The sequence below is a fragment of the Salvelinus alpinus genome, chromosome 4 (assembly GCF_045679555.1).
Source record: "Salvelinus alpinus chromosome 4, SLU_Salpinus.1, whole genome shotgun sequence".
Taxonomy (NCBI): domain Eukaryota; kingdom Metazoa; phylum Chordata; class Actinopteri; order Salmoniformes; family Salmonidae; genus Salvelinus; species Salvelinus alpinus.
The window spans coordinates 56,080,576-56,098,510 of record NC_092089.1 but is presented as its reverse complement, the minus strand read 5'-3'; the positions used below and the strand labels follow the sequence as shown (position 1 = coordinate 56,098,510).

The 17,935-nt window shown below is 45.6% G+C and overlaps 1 protein-coding gene across 2 annotated transcripts in view; it reads left to right on the top strand.

Annotated features, from left to right (window-relative positions):
* LOC139573996 (adenylate cyclase type 3-like) overlaps positions 1-17,935 on the top strand; it is a 32,644-nt gene that overhangs the window by 9,726 nt on the left and 4,983 nt on the right. Inside the window, exons 4-16 of one of the 2 annotated variants that reach the window (XM_071398059.1) lie at positions 2,148-2,290; positions 2,414-2,525; positions 2,739-2,866; positions 3,314-3,472; positions 3,834-3,999; positions 4,815-4,934; positions 5,433-5,575; positions 6,313-6,474; positions 6,576-6,663; positions 12,084-12,200; positions 12,554-12,822; positions 13,059-13,140; positions 13,308-13,466. In XM_071398059.1, coding sequence (XP_071254160.1) covers positions 2,148-2,290; positions 2,414-2,525; positions 2,739-2,866; positions 3,314-3,472; positions 3,834-3,999; positions 4,815-4,934; positions 5,433-5,575; positions 6,313-6,474; positions 6,576-6,663; positions 12,084-12,200; positions 12,554-12,822; positions 13,059-13,140; positions 13,308-13,466 — 1,848 coding nt within the window. The remainder of the gene's footprint in view (positions 1-2,147; positions 2,291-2,413; positions 2,526-2,738; positions 2,867-3,313; positions 3,473-3,833; positions 4,000-4,814; positions 4,935-5,432; positions 5,576-6,312; positions 6,475-6,575; positions 6,664-12,083; positions 12,201-12,553; positions 12,823-13,058; positions 13,141-13,307; positions 13,467-17,935) is intronic. The other variant, XM_071398060.1, reaches the window with a different exon arrangement.

The window sequence follows — 17,935 nt, the reverse complement described above, 5'->3', positions numbered from 1 at the left end:
AAAGCAAATCTTGTCTGCTGAATGAACTAGTGTAGCCCACATCATTTGGCATAGCCAGATCAGGACCTAACATAAGGAAAACTCAGAGTATGCTATTCTGTTCTTTTGAAATTTACTACATTTTCTAAAATAGGTCATGGATTTATTGTGATGGGTGTAGGCTATATTACATGGATTTCTTAAACTTTTTAAAATGTAGATGTTCCGAAGGTCAGCATCAGTGGCTTGTATGTGTGGAAGCCAGGAGATGCTAAATGTGTTTATGTTAATTAGCGGTCAATTACCGTGAGACTGACAGTTATTTGCTTGAAAATCAGCTGCTGACAAAATTTTGTGACCACCACAGCCCTAGTCTCTCCAGAGATGTTCGATTGGGTTCAAGTCCAGGCTCTGGCAGGGCCACTCAAGGACATTCAGAGACTTGTCCCGAAGCCACTCCTGCGTTGTCTTGGTTGTGTGCTTAAGGTTGTTGTTCTGTTGGAAGTGAACCTTAGCCCCAGTCTGAGGTCCTGAGCGCTCTGGAGCATGTTTTCATCAAGGATCTCTCTGTACTTTGCTCCATTCATCTTTCCCTTGATCCTGACTAGTCTCCCAGTCCCTTCCGCTTTTAAACATCCCCACAGCATGATGCTGCCACCACCCTGCTTCACCGTAAGGAGAGTGCCAGGTTTCCTCCAGATGCGACGATTGGCATTCAGGGCAAAGAGTTCAATCTTGGTTTCATCAGACAAGATAATCTTGTTTCTCATGGTCTGAGAGTCCTTTAGGTGCCTTTTGTCAAACTCCAAGTGGGTTGTCTGTCACGGCCGTCAAAAGAAGTGCACCAAAGTGCAGCGTGGTGAGCGTACATTTTATTTTATTTTAAAATGTCGCCAACGAAACAAGAAACAAAACAAACAACCGTGAAGCTTACAAGGGCTATAGTGCCCCTAACAAAGACATCTACCCACAACGAAAGGAGGGAAAAAGGGCTACTTAAGTATGGTTCCCAATCAGAGACAACGATAGACAGCTGTCCCTGATTGAGAACCATACCCGGCCAAAACATAGAAACACAAAATCATAGAAAACAAAACATAGAATGCCCACCCCAAATCACACCCTGACCAAACCAAATAGAGACATAAAAAGGCTCTCTAAGGTCAGGGCGTGACACTGTCATGTGCCTTTTTACTGAGGAGTGGCTTCCGTCTGGCCACCCTACCATAAAGGCCTGATTGGTGGAGTGCTACAGAGATGGTTGTCCTTCTGGAAGGTTTTCCCATCTCCACAGAGGAGCTTTAGAGCTCTGTCAGAGTGACAATCTGGTTCTTGGTTACCTCCCTGACCAAGGCCCTTCTCCCCTGATTGTTCAGTTTGTATGAGGGGCCAGCTCAAGGAAGTCCCCAGATCTGTGCCTCGACACAATCCTGTCTCGGAGCTCTATGGACAATTCCTTTGACCTCATGGCTTGGTTTTTGCTCTGACATGCACTGTCAGCTGTGGGACCTTATATAGACAGGTTTGTGCCTTTCCAAATCATGTCCAATCAATTGAATTTACCACAGGTGCACTCCAATCAAGTTGTAGAAACATCTTAAGGATGATCATTGGTAACAGGATGCACCTGATCTCAATTTCGAGTCTCATAGCAAAGGGTCTCAGTACTTATGTAAATAAGGTATTTCTGTTTTTTATTTTTAATACATTTGCAAAAATGTACAAAAAAAATAAAAAAAAGTTTTAGCTCTGTAAATTGATGAGGGGAAACAGTTATTTTGTATCTATTTTAGAATAAGGCTGTCATTTAACAAAATGTTGAAAAAGTCAGGGGGTCTGAATACTTTCCAAATGCACTGTATGTACTGTTTGAGCACATCTATTGGTTGAAGGGTGATAGAAGTAGATATAAATGGAAGTGGAGGCTTTGGGATGGCAATGGACAGTTTCCTTTGGACAGTTTCCAACGGACGGTTTCCTTTGTTATAGAAAGTGATTTGATCAGGTCACTGAATCTTTATTGATTCTGATTGAGTCATTGATTGATTCTGCTGCCAATCACACCGAATGAAGTGCCTTTATTGTAAGCTGTGCATGCGTCTATTGAGGCTCTTTAGAGTCTCCTCATATCGACTGAAACCTCACCAGTCTCCCTGTGTCATCCACAGGAGCGTCTCTTGCTGTCCATCCTGCCCAAGCATATAGCAGACGAGATGTTACAGGACATGAAGAAGAAAGAAGCCAGTCAGACTGGACAGAAGGAGATGCAGCAGTTCAACACCATGTACATGTATCGCCACGAAAATGTCAGGTAAGACTATAGACCTATGGCTAGGAGAACACAACTTATAGAGGACACTATGTCGTATAACACAGAGGCAGGATGTCCAATAGGATGATGTGATGACTGCATGTAATCCCCTTTCTCCTGCAGTATTTTGTTTGCAGACATTGTGGGATTCACTCAGCTGTCATCATCATGCAGTGCCCATGAGCTGGTCAAGCTCCTCAATGAACTGTTTGCCCGCTTTGACAAGCTGGCTGCCGTGAGTCACTCACACACACACAGACATAAATATATTACTTACTGACTAAAAATGTATATTGGTTGGCATGTATACTAATCTTTTAAACAGATTTATTTGTAGATTAAAGTTAATTTAAATGAATAGTCTCATCATTTCACATACAGATGAAATCACTTATTTGAATGTTCCAGCCTCTCCACGACCTCACTGTGTGTGTGTGTTTCTGTGTAGAAATACCACCAGTTGAGAATAAAGATCCTGGGCGACTGTTACTACTGCATCTGTGGCCTGCCAGACTACAGAGAGGACCACGCTGCCTGCTCCATCATGATGGGCCTGGCCATGGTGGAGGCCATTTCGTGAGTAGCACCCAATGGAAATGTGGACTGTAGAAACTTTAAAGTGGTTTGTGGTATAGGCTGCATGTGTCAAAGGACATCCTATTCACCCACTTAGGGTCAAAGGTAGTATACTACTGTAGAACCAATTACTTTCATGTGCTGAAAACAGGTCTGACATCTACAGTATCTGGATAAATGCTGAGAAAATAATACACAATTCACATTTTCTAGAAAGGTTTGATGCGCTTTTAAGTCCAAACCTTTCCGTATTCCGATTGACTTCCTTTTCAGACGTGTTCACATCTCAGAGGTCCTTCTGTACTTGTGGTGAATAGGGTGTCATTTGAGATTTGCACATAGAGTAGGAGTAATGTGATGTGCTGGAGGCAAAACAAATGGTAGGGGAAAGACTGGCTAGTGTGGTTCTTCTTGTCTCTGTGTCACGGTGACTGTGTTGTCCTGTAGGTATGTTCGTGAGAAGACCGGGACAGATGTGGACATGCGTGTGGGGGTACACACTGGCACTGTCCTGGGGGGCGTCCTGGGACAGAAGCGGTGGCAGTATGATGTCTGGTCCACTGACGTCACCGTGGCCAATAAGATGGAGGCGGGGGGAATACCGGGGTAAGAAGGAACTGGTTAAACCCCTCTAAGTTATTACATTTTCCCTAACTCTATTTACAGATCTTTACTACAACCTTAGATGATGCACAGGCAAGATTTACCTGCCTCATGCACGCATATTTGTCAAATGTGTTTGTGCCCAATACAAACCCTATATACCAATACAAAATTAATTATTGCTAGCAATAAGTTATGAAGTCTGTAAGGAAATGTTGATGTACTGTATATCAAATAAGAGGGTGACAACAGGAATTATTCTAAGTTTGCAATAGGGAGGGCATAGGGTCAGCCCCCACCCGCCCTGCCATTGATATGCCAGGCTCTCTGACCTATAACCTATAACCCCTGACCTTTGCGGCAGGCGTGTGCATATCTCCCAAGCCACCATGGAGTGTCTGCACGGGGAGTTTGATATGGAGCCGGGGAACGGGGGCGACCGCTGTGAGTACCTGAAGGAGAGGGGCATCGACTCCTACCTGGTGGTGGTGCCCAAGGGCCCCCTGGGAAAGAACGGCATCAACGGGGTGGTGAGTATTGCCTCAGCACCTAGTTTTATTCAACCTTTATTCTTACAGGTTCGTCTCACTGAGATAAACCCTCTGTAAAACTTTATATTACCACCAGAGTCTCTGGGTTCGCGCCCAGGCTCTGTCGCAGCCGGCCGCGACCGGGAGGTCCGTGGGGCGACGCACAATTGGCATAGCGTTGTCCGGGTTAGGGAGGGTTTGGCCGGTAGGGATATCCTTGTCTCATCGCGCTCCAACGACTCCTGTGGCGGGCCGGGCGCAGTGCGCGCTAACCAAAGGGGCCAGGTACACGGTGTTTCCTCCGACACATTGGTGCGGCTGGCTTCCGGGTTGGAGGCGCGCTGCGTTAAGAAGCAGTACGGCTTGGTTGGGTTGTGCTTTGGAGGACGCATGGCTTTCGACCTTCGTCTCTCCCGAGCCCGTACGGGAGTTGTAGCGATGAGACAAGATAGTAATTACTAGCGATTGGATACCACGAAAATTGGGGAGAAAATGGGATAACATTTAAAAAAATAATTTTTTTTTTATTTATTTTACAACCAGGTAGTAGTTAAGAAATAACTTTGTCTTTAACTTTGGTACCAGTCACCAATTTAGTTGAATTCTTTGAGGTAATTACCAGCGTAGTTTCCTAGTTTATACCATGAAAATACCAGGTAACTAACAGCTTACAACAGGCTGTAAAAGAAAGCGTTACAAAAATGTAAATATTTTTTTCTCTCCAGATTCCTCCCGTCAACACACCACAGTCACTGTAACACACCTCACATTCTCTCTCTCTCTCTCCTCCTTCCTGTCTCTTCGTTTCCTATCAGAAGTTGTCTGTGATGTCATCCAATGGGAACTCTCCATTGTTGATCAACACCACTGAGTGTAATGGAAGTGTCCACACAGCCTGCACCACACCAGACGAGCCAGAGGAGCTGGACACACGGGTAACATATGACCTTTACTGTAACCCCTAACACACAGGATTGCAACTCTGTGTCCTACAAGTACACAGTGTGTGCAGGCCTTTGTTCCAGTTTAGGATTAGTACACCTATTCAAATTATTAACTTATCATTGTCTTATATTCAGACCTCGATATGTAAATTCAGGGGTGTGCTGGCTAGTACAAAAACCTCTAAATACTTTGGCTGTCTCCAAGACAGGAGTTGCTCCAACGTGTGCTACCTTCTCCACTTCAAACCTGAATGAAGAGTGGCTACTTCCAGATTCTCCACCCTTCTCATTAAGTGTGCACTTGCACACTCCCCGTCATGGATCTAAAAGCATTGAATTGGTGTAAGTATTGGCTGGAGAGAGTTTCGACCATTGTTAAATCCATAAGAGGGAGTGTGCAAGTGCACACTTTAGAAGAAGTGTGGAGAATCGGGGTGCATCCAGTGGGTGGTGTAATGACAGAACAGGAATGCCACCTTGTGACTCCAGGTGGTGAACCCTTCGTTCCCCAACCCTCGGCGGAGGCTAAGACTGCGGGACCTGGCCGAGAGGGTGATTGATGCCCAAGAGAACGAACAGGAGCTCAACAAACTGCTCAATGAGGCACTGCTGGAGAGAGAGACCGTACAAGCGTGAGTAGACAGAGAGTGAGACTGAGGGTGTGTGTAGGGTTACAAAATTCCAGGAACTTTAAATAAATTCCCTGCTTTTCCTGAACTCCTGTTTGGCGGATTCTGGATTTCATGCTTATTCCCTCCTGATTCCGGGAATCCCCCAACGAGGCATTTTGGGAAAACCAGAGAATGTGTGTGATATTCATAGAGAAACACCCAGTAGCAGAGGGTGTGTGTCATGATCGTCTTTAGGTGAAAGAGAGGACCAAGGCGCAGCGTGATATAAATACATCTTCACTTTATTTGAAGATGAAACGAAAACGACCACTAACACAAACTAGACAAAGCTACAAACGAAAGTGCAGACACAAGCTACTAACGTCAAACATAGACAATTACCCACAACCTACCTAATGCCTATGGCTGCCTAAATATGACTCTCAATCAGAGACAACGATAGACAGCTGTCTCTAATTGAGAACCAATCCAAGCAACCATAGACTTACATAAACACCTACACTGAACACAACCCCATGAACTCTACCAAAACCCCCTAGACAATACACACACCCTAGACTAGACAAAAACCACAAACATCCCCCATGTCACACCCTGACCTAACTAAAATAATAAAGAAAACAAAGATAACTAAGGCCAGGGCGTGACAGTGTGAGAGTGAGCCATGTGCAGCCAGGTATGAATCCTATGGTTATGTGAGCAGACAGACCGTGTGAACCCTCCCTCTGCCCTGTCAGTTTGAAGGGGAAACGCACCAACCCTCTGTCCCTGCGCTTTGTGGACCCTGAGCTGGAGACCCGCTACTCCGTAGAAAAGGAGAAGCAGAGCGGAGCTGCCTTCAGCTGCTCCTGTGTAGTGCTCCTGTTCACTGCAGCCATGGAAGTCCTCATAGACCCTCGGTGAGTTCACCTAAACTCTCTCTCTCTCTCTCTCTCTCTCTCTCTCTCCCCCTCTCTCTCTCTCGTGTTCCTTATGTTCTGTGTGTTCTTGCGGTTGACAGGATGATAGCAAACTACGTGACCCTAGCTGTGGGCGAGGTCCTGCTGCTCGTCCTAACTGTCTGCTCTCTGGCTGCCATCTTCCCTCGAGTGAGTGCCTCTTCCCCCCGCTCCACTATCACACCTTGCTCAACATCCAACCAGAGAGCAGCTAGCCTTTCAGAGCGAGCAACAGTTAACCCACAGCTAAATCATAATTTATCATAGAACATTTTCCACAACATAATAAATCTGTAGATATGAAGATATTTGTTGTGGTATACTCTTGAGTAAAAATAACGTAGTTGTGATAGTGGATCAACATGTCGTAGTTAAATAACTTAGATGTGCTAAGCATCTCACGATGCTGTGCATTTGATATGTACATACACTCCCAATGTTATGTAGGCTGAATGTGGTAAAGGATGTGTCTAATCAGCACCCCATATGTTCGTTCTTTTGTCACGCATCAGCACTTTTGATCTAACCTCATGAGCCAGGTCATGGAAAGTCAAATTTATTGACTGCTACAGACAGTTATGTAGCTACCACTATCGACTGCTATTGTCACCCTAACAGCAACCCCCCCCCAATCCCCACATTGCCCACAAGGGTTTTGCACCGTGTGCGCACAGACACACAGACACACACACATACAGTGCATTCGGGAAAGTATTCAGACCCCTTGGCTTATTCAATATTTTGTTAAGTTACAGCCTTATCCTAAAATTGATGAAAATGTTTCTCCTCAACAATCTGCACACAATACCTCGTAATGACAAAGCAAAAACAAGTATTCAGATCCTATACTCAGTACTGTAACGGCTGTCGAAGTCGTTCTCCTCCTCAGACGAGGAGGAGCATGGATCGGACCAACACGCAGAGTGGGTAGTGCTCATGATAATTTAATAAATCGAAACTGAACACTTACAAATACAAAAACAACAAACGTGACAAAACCGACAACAGTCCCGTGTGGCACGAACACTGACACGAGATACAAACACCCACAAAACACACGTGAAACCCCGGCTGCCTTAGTATGATTCTCAATCAGGGACAACGATTGACAGCTGCCTCTGATTGAGAATCATACCAGGCCGAACACAAAACCCCAACATAGAAAATCACACAAAGACAGCCCACCCCAACTCACGCCCTGACCAACTAAATAAATACAAGAAAAAGGAAAAACAGGTCAGGAACGTGACATAACCCCCCCCTTAAGGTGCGAACTCCGGGCGCACCAGCATAAAGTCTAGGGGAGGGTCTGGGTGGGCGTCTGTCCACGGTGGCGGCTCTGGCGCTGGTCGTGGTCCCCACCCCACCATAGTCAAACCCCGCTTCCTTGGCCTCCTCCCAATGACCACCCTCCATATAAACCCCATTGGACTGAGGGGCAGCTCCGGACTGAGGGTCAGCTCCGGACTGAGGGGCAGCACCGGACTGAGGGGCGGATCCTGGCTGGCCGGCTCTGGCGGATCCTGGCTGGCCGGCTCTGGCTGGTCCTGGCTGGCCGGCTCTGGCTGGTCCTGGCTGGACGGCTCTGGCTGGTCCTGGCTGGACGGCTCTGGCTGGTCCTGGCTGGACGGCTCTGGCTGGTCCTGGCTGGACGGCTCTGGCTGATCCTGTCTGGCGGAAGGCTCGGGACAGACAGACAGCGCTGGGCAGGCAGGCAGCTCAGACAGCGCTGGGCAGGCAGGCAGCTCAGACAGCGCTGGGCAGGCAGGCAGCTCAGACAGCGCTGGGCAGGCAGGCAGCTCAGACAGCGCTGGGCAGGCAGGCAGCTCAGACAGCGCTGGGCAGGCAGGCAGCTCAGACAGCGCTGGGCAGGCAGGCAGCTCAGACAGCGCTGGGCAGGCAGGCAGCTCAGACAGCACTGGGCAGGCAGACAGTTCAGACAGCGCTGGGCAGGCAGACAGTTCAGACAGCGCTGGGCAGGCAGACAGTTCAGACACTGGCTGTGCTGGAGAGGAGGAAGGCTCTGACAGCGCTGGACAGGTGGAAGCAGCTGGAGAGAGAACCCGGAGAGTATGATTCTCAATCAGGGACAACGATTGACAGCTGCCTCTGATTGAGAATCATACCAGGCCGAACACAAAACCCCAACATAGAAAATCACACATAGACAGCCCACCCCAACTCACGCCCTGACCAACTAAATAAATACAAGAAAAAGGAAAAACAGGTCAGGAACGTGACAAGTACTTTGTTAAAGCACCTTTGGCAGTGATTACAGCCTCGAGTCTTCTTGGGTATGACGCTACAAGCTTAGCACACCTGTATTTGGGGAGTTTCACTCATTATTTTCTGCAGATCCTCTCAAGCTTTCTCAGGTTGGATGCGGAGGGTCGATGCACAGCTATTTTCAAGTCTCTCCGGAGATGTTCGATCGGGTTCAAGTATGGGCTCTGGCTGGGCCACTCACGGACATTCAGAGACTTGTCCCGAAGCCACTCCTACTTGTCCTGTTGGAAGGGGAACCTTCGCCCCAGTCTGAGGTTCTGAGCGCTCTGGAGCAGGGTTTCATCAAGGATCTCTCTGACACAATCCTGTCTCGGAGCTCTATGGACAATTCCTTTGACCTCATGGCTTGGTTTTTGCTCTGACATGCACTGTCAGCTGTGGGACCTTATATAGACAGGTTTGTGCCTTTCCAAATCATGTCCAATCAATTGGATTTACCACAGGTGCACTCCAATCAATTTGTAGAAACATCTCAAGGATAATCAATGGAAACAGAATGCACCTGAGCTCTATTTCGTGTCTCATAGCAGAGGGTCTGAGTACTTATGTAAATTAGCTCCCAAGTGGTGCAACGGTCTAAGGCACTGCATCTCAGTGTTAGAGGCATCACTACAGACCCTGGTTTGATCCCGGGCTGTATCAAAACCGGCCGTGATTGGGAGTCCCATAGGGCGGCGCACAATTGGCCCAGCGTCGTCTGGGTTAGGGGAGGGTTTGGCCGGGGTAGGCCGTCATTGTAAATAACAATTTGTTCTTAACTGACTTGCCTAGTTAACGATCTTTTTTAAAATAAGGTATTTGTGTTTAAAAAAATAATAATATTTACAAACATTTCTATTGTGTGTAGATTGATGGGGAAAAATATAATATAAGGTCACAAAATGTGGAAAAAGGGAAGTGGTCTGAATACTTTCCCGAATGCACTGTACACACATAAACAAACAGATAAACAACTACTATATCGAGGGCGAAATGCATGTCCATGTCAACATGTCTGTGCCTGTCACAGTACAATGTCAACCTCATGAACACCAGAAACCACACACACTCACATATACAATTCACCCCAGAGCCTATTAAAAAGAGCTTTTAGTGCTACATAATGAAATGCTTTTACTTGAAGCTATATGGACCAGATTATTGTTCAGCTGCTGAGAGAATGTACTGTACTCAATGAGATCAGATTTAACCTTGGAGATCTGAGTCCCCTCGCGCGACAGTAGTTCCACTCCAGTGACTATTCTTTATCTATGGAAAATCAATCCCTGCTCATCATAGATGTTCATAGAGAAGCCCTCTGGTTGGACTGATGCATGACTCCTAATGGCATGACTGATGGTTCAATGAGGAAAACCAATATGTCTCGTCCTCGGTTTGTCACAGCTCATCTGAAATGACCGTTGACAGATACAGCACTATATAGTAGTATACTGTACTGTCACTAACATGAAAGTCACTATAATACAGATGTAGGATCTTAATTTGAACACCCTGTTTTAGTTCACCTTTATTTAACTAGGCAAGTTAGTTAAGAACAAATTCTTATTTACAACGACAGCCTACAGTTGCAGTAGAACTTTCCTGCATTGCAGGAAATGTACAACTTGTTGTCACGCCCTGACCAGAGTTTGCTTTGTATGTTTTATGTTTTGGTTGGTCAGGGTGTGATCTGTGTGGGCACTCTATGTTGTTTGTCTGGTTTGTCTATTTCTGTGTTTGGCCTGATATGGTTCTCAATCAGAGACAGGTGTTTTGCGTTGTCTCTGATTGGGAACCATATTTTGGTAGCCTGTTTTTTATTGTGGGTTGTGGGTTATTGTCTATGTCTATACGTTGGTTGCCTGTGTCTGCACTTTCGTTATATAGCATCACATTCGTTTTGTTGTTTTGTAAGTTTGTTTAGTGTTTTGTCTTCGTTAAATAAATCAAGTATTTATTCATCAAACCACGCTGCGCTTTGGTCCGATCCTTACTCCTCCTCAGACGAGGAGGATTACGACGTTCGTGACACTTGTAGTGTATTTGAAGTTTATAAAGTTCTCAACTAACATCAAGGCGGTGACCCGTTCCTGTAGGTTCATGCTCTACAACATTCGCAGAGTACGACCCTGCCTCACGCAGGAAGCGGCGCAGGTCCTAATCCAGGCACTTGTCATCTCCCGTCTGGATTACTGCAACTCGCTGTTGGCTGGGCTCCCTGCCTGTGCCATTAAACCCCTACAACTCATCCAGAACGCCGCAGCCCGTCTGGTGTTCAACTTTCCCAAGTTCTCTCACGTCACCCCGCTCCTCCGCTCTCTCCACTGGCTTCCAGTTGAAGCTCGCATCCGCTACAAGACCATGGTGCTTGCCTACGGAGCTGTGAGGGGAACGGCACCTCCGTACCTTCAGGCTCTGATCAGGCCCTACACCCAAACAAGGGCACTGCGTTCATCCACCTCTGGCCTGCTCGCCTCCCTACCTCTGAGGAAGTACAGTTCCCGCTCAGCCCAGTCAAAACTGTTCGCTGCTCTGGCACCCCAATGGTGGAACAAACTCCCTCACGACGCCAGGTCAGCGGAGTCAATCACCACCTTCCGGAGACACCTGAAACCCCACCTCTTTAAGGAATACCTAGGATAGGATAAAGTAATCCTTCTAACCCCCCCCCCCCCTTAAAAGAGTTAGATGCACTATTGTAAAGTGGTTGTTCCACTGGATATCATAAGGTGAATGCACCAATTTGTAAGTCGCTCTGGATAAGAGCGTCTGCTAAATGACTTAAATGTAAATGTAAATGTAAAGGCTTCTGGAGTTTACCACTTTAACATTTCAGACTTGATTTTCTCTTATGAGAAATGCATCAACCCCGACAGAAATGTCCAATAACTATAATCCACATAATCATTTTATTTTTGAATGCTGTAGCAAACTGGCGCAAATTAATAATCTTCATCTGTACAAAGTCACTCTGAGAAATACCCTGACCTCTACTATGGTTTCCATCTGATGATGCGTAGGAAAACTGAATATCATTACGATGATGATTACAATTGTATTACTTTGTTGGTTACAGCGAGCAAAGACGACCGTCACCATCAATCATTGTTAAAACGTTTTTAATGTTCCGCCATTGCCCCACATATACCACAGGTGTCATAAAAGAGTGTTGTAAAACATTACTCAAAACCACATCAATACAACAATGGTGGTGGTGGTGATGATGATGATAGATATTACTGGTAGTTCACGTGACTGGTTAATGATATTACTGTTGATGACCAACATGTTATTTTTCCTCCTAGGTTTTCCCTAAGAGGCTGGTGTCTTTCTCCACATGGATCGACCACACCCGCTGGGCACGGAACACTTGGGCCATGGCAGCAATCTTCATCCTCACCATGGCCGACATTGTGGACATGGTGAGAAACGTTCATCGTTAGTCCAGTAGAAAAAAATCACAACACTGAGAACAATGGCTTTCTGGTGTTGAATTATGCAGTAGCATGCCAACACACAAGCCTTCCCATAAACCTGGGTTTGACTTCAGGGTCTGTTTTTGGTATTGACATGCATGCATACCGTCCATATGCAACAGCACGCATTGCAGTTAAATGTTTTAAATTCATAATAAAGCAACAAGATGGGAGTGAAACCAAGGATTTTTTAAAGGGGCTCAGGTCAGCTTGGAGGAAGCACTAGAACTCGATTGAGTGGTGGCTCGGGTCTTGCGTTGACATTTGGCCTCTATCCCCTCTCTGTCCACGCCCTGTAGCTGAGCTGTCCCCGTCCCTCGGGAAACGCCACAATTGCCCCTCCTTCCTCTGTTGTCCAATCCGGGGCAGAGGGCTGTCTGGACAACCCCAAGTACTACAGCTACATCGCTGTGCTGGCTCTCATGGCGACCACCATGCTGGTGCAGGTCAGCCACATGGTCAAGGCCACACTCATGCTCCTCATCACCATAGCGACGGGCATCGTCAACATCTACAGCTGGAGGGACATATTTGACCGCTACGATATGGCCCGCTTCCAGGACTACAGGTGGATGTGGTTGTGGTGTTATAAGCTGTAGAACAGGTGTGGGTGGTGGTAATCAGTTTATGGATATGTGGTCATTATTTCTTTTCAATTAGTAAAACTGGAATTGGAATTTCAGTTGACTGAATTGAAATGAAATTGACCTCAACTCTGATTGTCATGTTTAGTGTGATATTGCTGTTCTCTAAACATTGTGAGCATGCCGGTGATTTCTGATTATCTCTGTGCTCTGTTTTTAGGTCTTACCTGGTTCCCTCCAAATATGCCATGACTGTGATGATCTTCATCATGATGATCAGTTTCTACTACTTTTCTCGACATGTAAGTTACTGTGGCAGAAGTCTACTAGTTATATACCTTCCAACCTCACTAAGTCATCACTACCTTTTCTATTTTACACATGTTCTGCTTCCTCTCCATTCTTGTTAACCTCTCCACCTCTATTTGAACCTATTTCCTGTCTCCCGCCACCATGTCCCTGACTTTAGGTGGAGAAGCTAGCCCGTACTCTGTTCTTGTGGAAGATTGAGGTCCACGAGCAGAAGGAGAAGGTGTATGAGATGAGGCGCTGGAACGAGGCGCTGGTCACGAACATGCTGCCAGAGCACGTAGCACGCCACTTCCTTGGCTCCAAGAAAAGGGACGAGGTGAGACAGCTTCACTACTGTAGATGCAGTACCTGGTTCTCCCTTCCTGTTAAACATACAGTGCCACGAAAAAGTATTTGCCCTTTCTAATTTTCTCTACTATTGCATATTTTTGATACTGAATGTTATCAGATATTTAACCAAAACCTAATAATAGATAAATGGAACCTGAGTGAACAAATAACACAACAATTACATACTTATTTTATTTATGTCATAAATAAAGTTATGCAACACCCAAAAAAGTAATCCCCCCTCACACTCAATAACTGCTTGTGCCACCTTTAGCTGCAATGACTCCAACCAAACGCTTCCTGTAGTTGATTATCAGTCTCCCACGTCGCTGTGGAGGAATTTTGGCCCACTCTTCCATGCAGATCTGCTGTAATTCAGCGACATTTGTGTGTTTTCAAGCATGACCTGCTTGTTTCAAGTCCTGCCACAACATCCCAATTGGGATTCAGTCTGGACTTTGACTAGGCCATTAAATTTTTTTGACTTGTTTGCCTTTTAGCCATTTTCATGTAGACTTTGTGTTTTTTGGATCATTGTCCTGCTGCATCACCCAGTTGCGCTTCAGCTCACAGACTGATGACCTGACATTCTCCCGTAGAATGATCTGATACAGAGCAGAATTCATTGTTTGTTCTATTAAGACAAGTCGTCCAGGTCCTGAGGCAGCAAAGCATCCCCAAACCATCACACTACCTGCTTGACCGTTGTTATGAGGTTCTTACTGTGGAATGCAGTGTTTGGTTGGGACCATATGTGACCAAAATTGTCACACTTTATAGCCCTGACCGCACCTACCATGTAGCTACAATGTGAATACTAGGGCTGAGACGGTAATGGAATTTTGGATGAAAGTTATTAGTCAGTCAAATAAACGTGTTCACCGTTATAACCGTTCGAATAGCAAAACAATTATAATACATGTACGAAACATGTGAACACTGAGTGTACAAAACATTAGGAACCGCTTCCTAATATTGAGTTGCACCCCATTTTTCCCTCAGAACAGCCTGGACTCTAAAAGGTGTCGAAGGTGTTCCACAGGGATACTGGCCCATGTTGACTCCAATGCTTCCCACAGTTGTGTGAAGTTGGCTGGATGTCCTTTGGGTTGTGCACCATTCTTGATACACACGGGACAATTGTTGAGCGTGAAAAACCCAGCAGTGTTGAAGTACATACTCAAACTGGTGAGCCTGGCACCTACTACCATACCATGTTCAAAGGCACTTAAATATTTTGTCTTGCCCGTTCACCCTCTCAATGGCACACATGTCTCAAGGCTTAAAAATCCTTCTTTAACCTGTCTCCTATCCTTCATCTACACTGATTTGAAGTGGATTTAACTGGTGATATCAACAAGGGATCATAGCTTTCACCTGGATTCACCTGGTCAGTCTGTCATGGAAAGAGAAGGTGTCCCAAATGTTTTGTACACTCAGTGTATATATTTATTTTAAGAAGCACATTTTCTCCTCTGCTCCTAACTGCATTGTGCTGCTGATGCAGGGAGTGTGGTGTTGCCTAGGCAACCCAAAGCCTTGTTTGCTACAACACCTTGCATGTTTCAGCAAGGAGCAACAAAGTTTCATCATGTTGTAGAGTCCATGTTACAGCAGAAACTGACTCAACTGCACGAATGGCCAGCCATCCTGTCTTCAGTCAACTGGTCGTTCATATACAGTACCAGTCAAAAGTTTGGACACACCTACTCATTCAAGGGTTTTTCTTTATGTTTTACTGTTTTCTACGTTTGAAATTCTTCAAATTTGCATTCTCTCAACCAGCTTCACCAGGAATGTTTTCCAACAGTCTTGAAGAGTTCCCACACATGCTCAGCATGTGTTGGAAGACTCATCCCAAACCATCTCAATTGGGTTGAGGTCGAGTGATTGTGGAGGCCAGGTCATCTGAAGCAGCACTCAATCACTCTCCTTCTTGGTCAAATAGCCCTTACACAGCCTGGAGGTGCGTTGGGTCATTGTCCTGTTGAAAAACAAATGATAGTACCACTAAGCGCAAACCAGATGGGATGGCGTATCGCTGCAGAATGCTGTGGTAACCATGCTGGTTAAGTGTGCCTTGAATTCTAAATAAATCACTGACAGTGTCACCAGCAAAGCACCCCCACACCATTACACCTCCTCCTCCATGCTTCAAGGTGGAAACCACACATGCGGAGATCATCCATTCACCAACTCTGCGTTTTACAAAGACACGGCGGCTAGAGCCAAAAATCTCAACTTTGTAATCATCAGACCAAAGGACAGATTTACACCGGTCTAATGTCCATTACTCGTGTTTCTTGGCCCAAGCAAGTCTCTTATTATTGGTGTCTTTTAGTAGTGGTTTCTTTGCAGCAATTCGACCACAAAGGCCTGATTCACGCAGTCACCTCTGAACAGTTGTTGTTGAGATGTGTCTGTTATATTTATTTGGGCTGCAATATGAGGTGCAGTTATTTGCCGATTTCTGAGGCTGGTAACTCTAATGAACTTATCCTCTGCAGCAGAGGTAACTGTGGGTCTTCCTTCCTCATTAGAGCCAGTTTCATCATAGCTCTTAATGGTTTTTGCGACTGCACTTGAAGAAACTTTGAAAGTTCTTGCAGTTTTCCGGATTGACTGACCTTCATGTCTTAAAGTAATGATGCACTGTTGTTTCTTGTTGCTTATTTAAGCTGATCTTGCCATAATATTGGCTTGGCCTTTTACCAAATAGGGCTATCTTCTGTATACCACCCCTAACTTGTCACAACACCACTGATTGGCTCAAACGCATTAAGGAAAGAAATTCCACAAATGAACTTTTAACAAGGCACACCTGTTAATTGAAATACATTCCAGGTGACTATCTCATGAAGCTGGTTGAGAGATTGCCAAGAATGTGCAAAGCTGTTATCAAGGCAAAGGGTGGCTACTTTGAATAATATAAAATATATTGATTTGTTTATCACTTGTTTGCTTACTACATGATTCCATGTGTTATTTCATAGTTTTGATGTCTTCACTATTATTCTACAATGTAGAAAATAGTAAAAATAAAGAAAAAACGTTCAATGAGTAGGTTGTATCCAAACGTATATACAGTGGGGAGAACAAGTATTTGATACACTGCCGATTTTGCAGATTTTCCTACTTACAAAGCATGTAGAGGTCTGTAATTTTTATCATAGGTACACTTCAACTGTGAGAGACGGAATCTAAAACAAAAATCCTGAAAATCACATTGTATGATTTTTAAGTAATTAATTTGCATTTTATTGCATGACATAAGTATTTGATCACCTACCAACCAGTAAGAATTCCGTCTCTCACAGACCTGTTAGTTTTTCTTTAAGAAGCCCTCCTGTTCTCCACTCATTACCTGTATTAACTGCACCTGTTTGAACTCGTTACCTGTATAAAAGACACCTGTCCACACACTCAATCAAACAGACTCCAACCTCTCCACAATGGCCAAGACCAGAGAGCTGTGTAAGGACATCAGGGATAAAATTGTAGACCTGCACAAGGCTGGGATGGGCTACAGGACAATAGGCAAGCAGCTTGGGGAGAAGGCAACAACTGTTGGCGCAATTATTAGAAAATGGAAGAAGTTGAAGATGACGGTCAATCACCCTCGGTCTGGGGCTCCATGCAAGATCTCACCTCGTGGGGCATCAATGATCATGAGGAAGGTGAGGGATCAGCCCAGAACTACCCGGCAGGACCTGGTCAATGACCTGAAGAGAGCTGGGACCACAGTCTCAAAGAAAACCATTAGTAACACACTACGCCGTCATGGATTAAAATCCTGCAGTGTACACAAGGTCCCCCTGCTCAAGCCAGCGCATGTCCAGGCCCGTCTGAAGTTTGCCAATGACCATCTGGATGATCCAGAGGAGGAATGGGAGAAGGTCATGTGGTCTGATGAGACAAAAATAGAGCTTTTTGGTCTAAACTCCACTCGCCGTGTTTGGAAGAAAAAGAAGGATGAGTACAACCCCAAGAACACCATCCCAACCGTGAAGCATGGAGGTGGAAACATCATTCTTTGGGGATGCTTTTCTGCAAAGGGGACAGGACGACTGCACCGTATTGAGGGGAGGATGGATGGGGCCATGTATCGCGAGATCTTGGCCAACAACCTCCTTCCCTCAGTAAGAGCATTGAAGATGGGTCGTAGCTGGGTCTTCCAGCATGACAACGACCCGAAACACACAGCCAGGGCAACTAAGGAGTGGCTCCGTAAGAAGCATCTCAAGGTCCTGGAGTGGCCTAGCCAGTCTCCAGATCTGAACCCAATAGAAAATCTTTGGAGGGAGCTGAAAGTCCGTATTGCCCAGCGACAGCCCCGAAACCTGAAGGATCTGGAGAAGGTCTGTATGGAGGAGTGGGCCAAAATCCCTGCTGCAGTGTGTGCAAACCTGGTCAAGAACTACAGGAAACGTATGATCTCTGTAATTGCAAACAAAG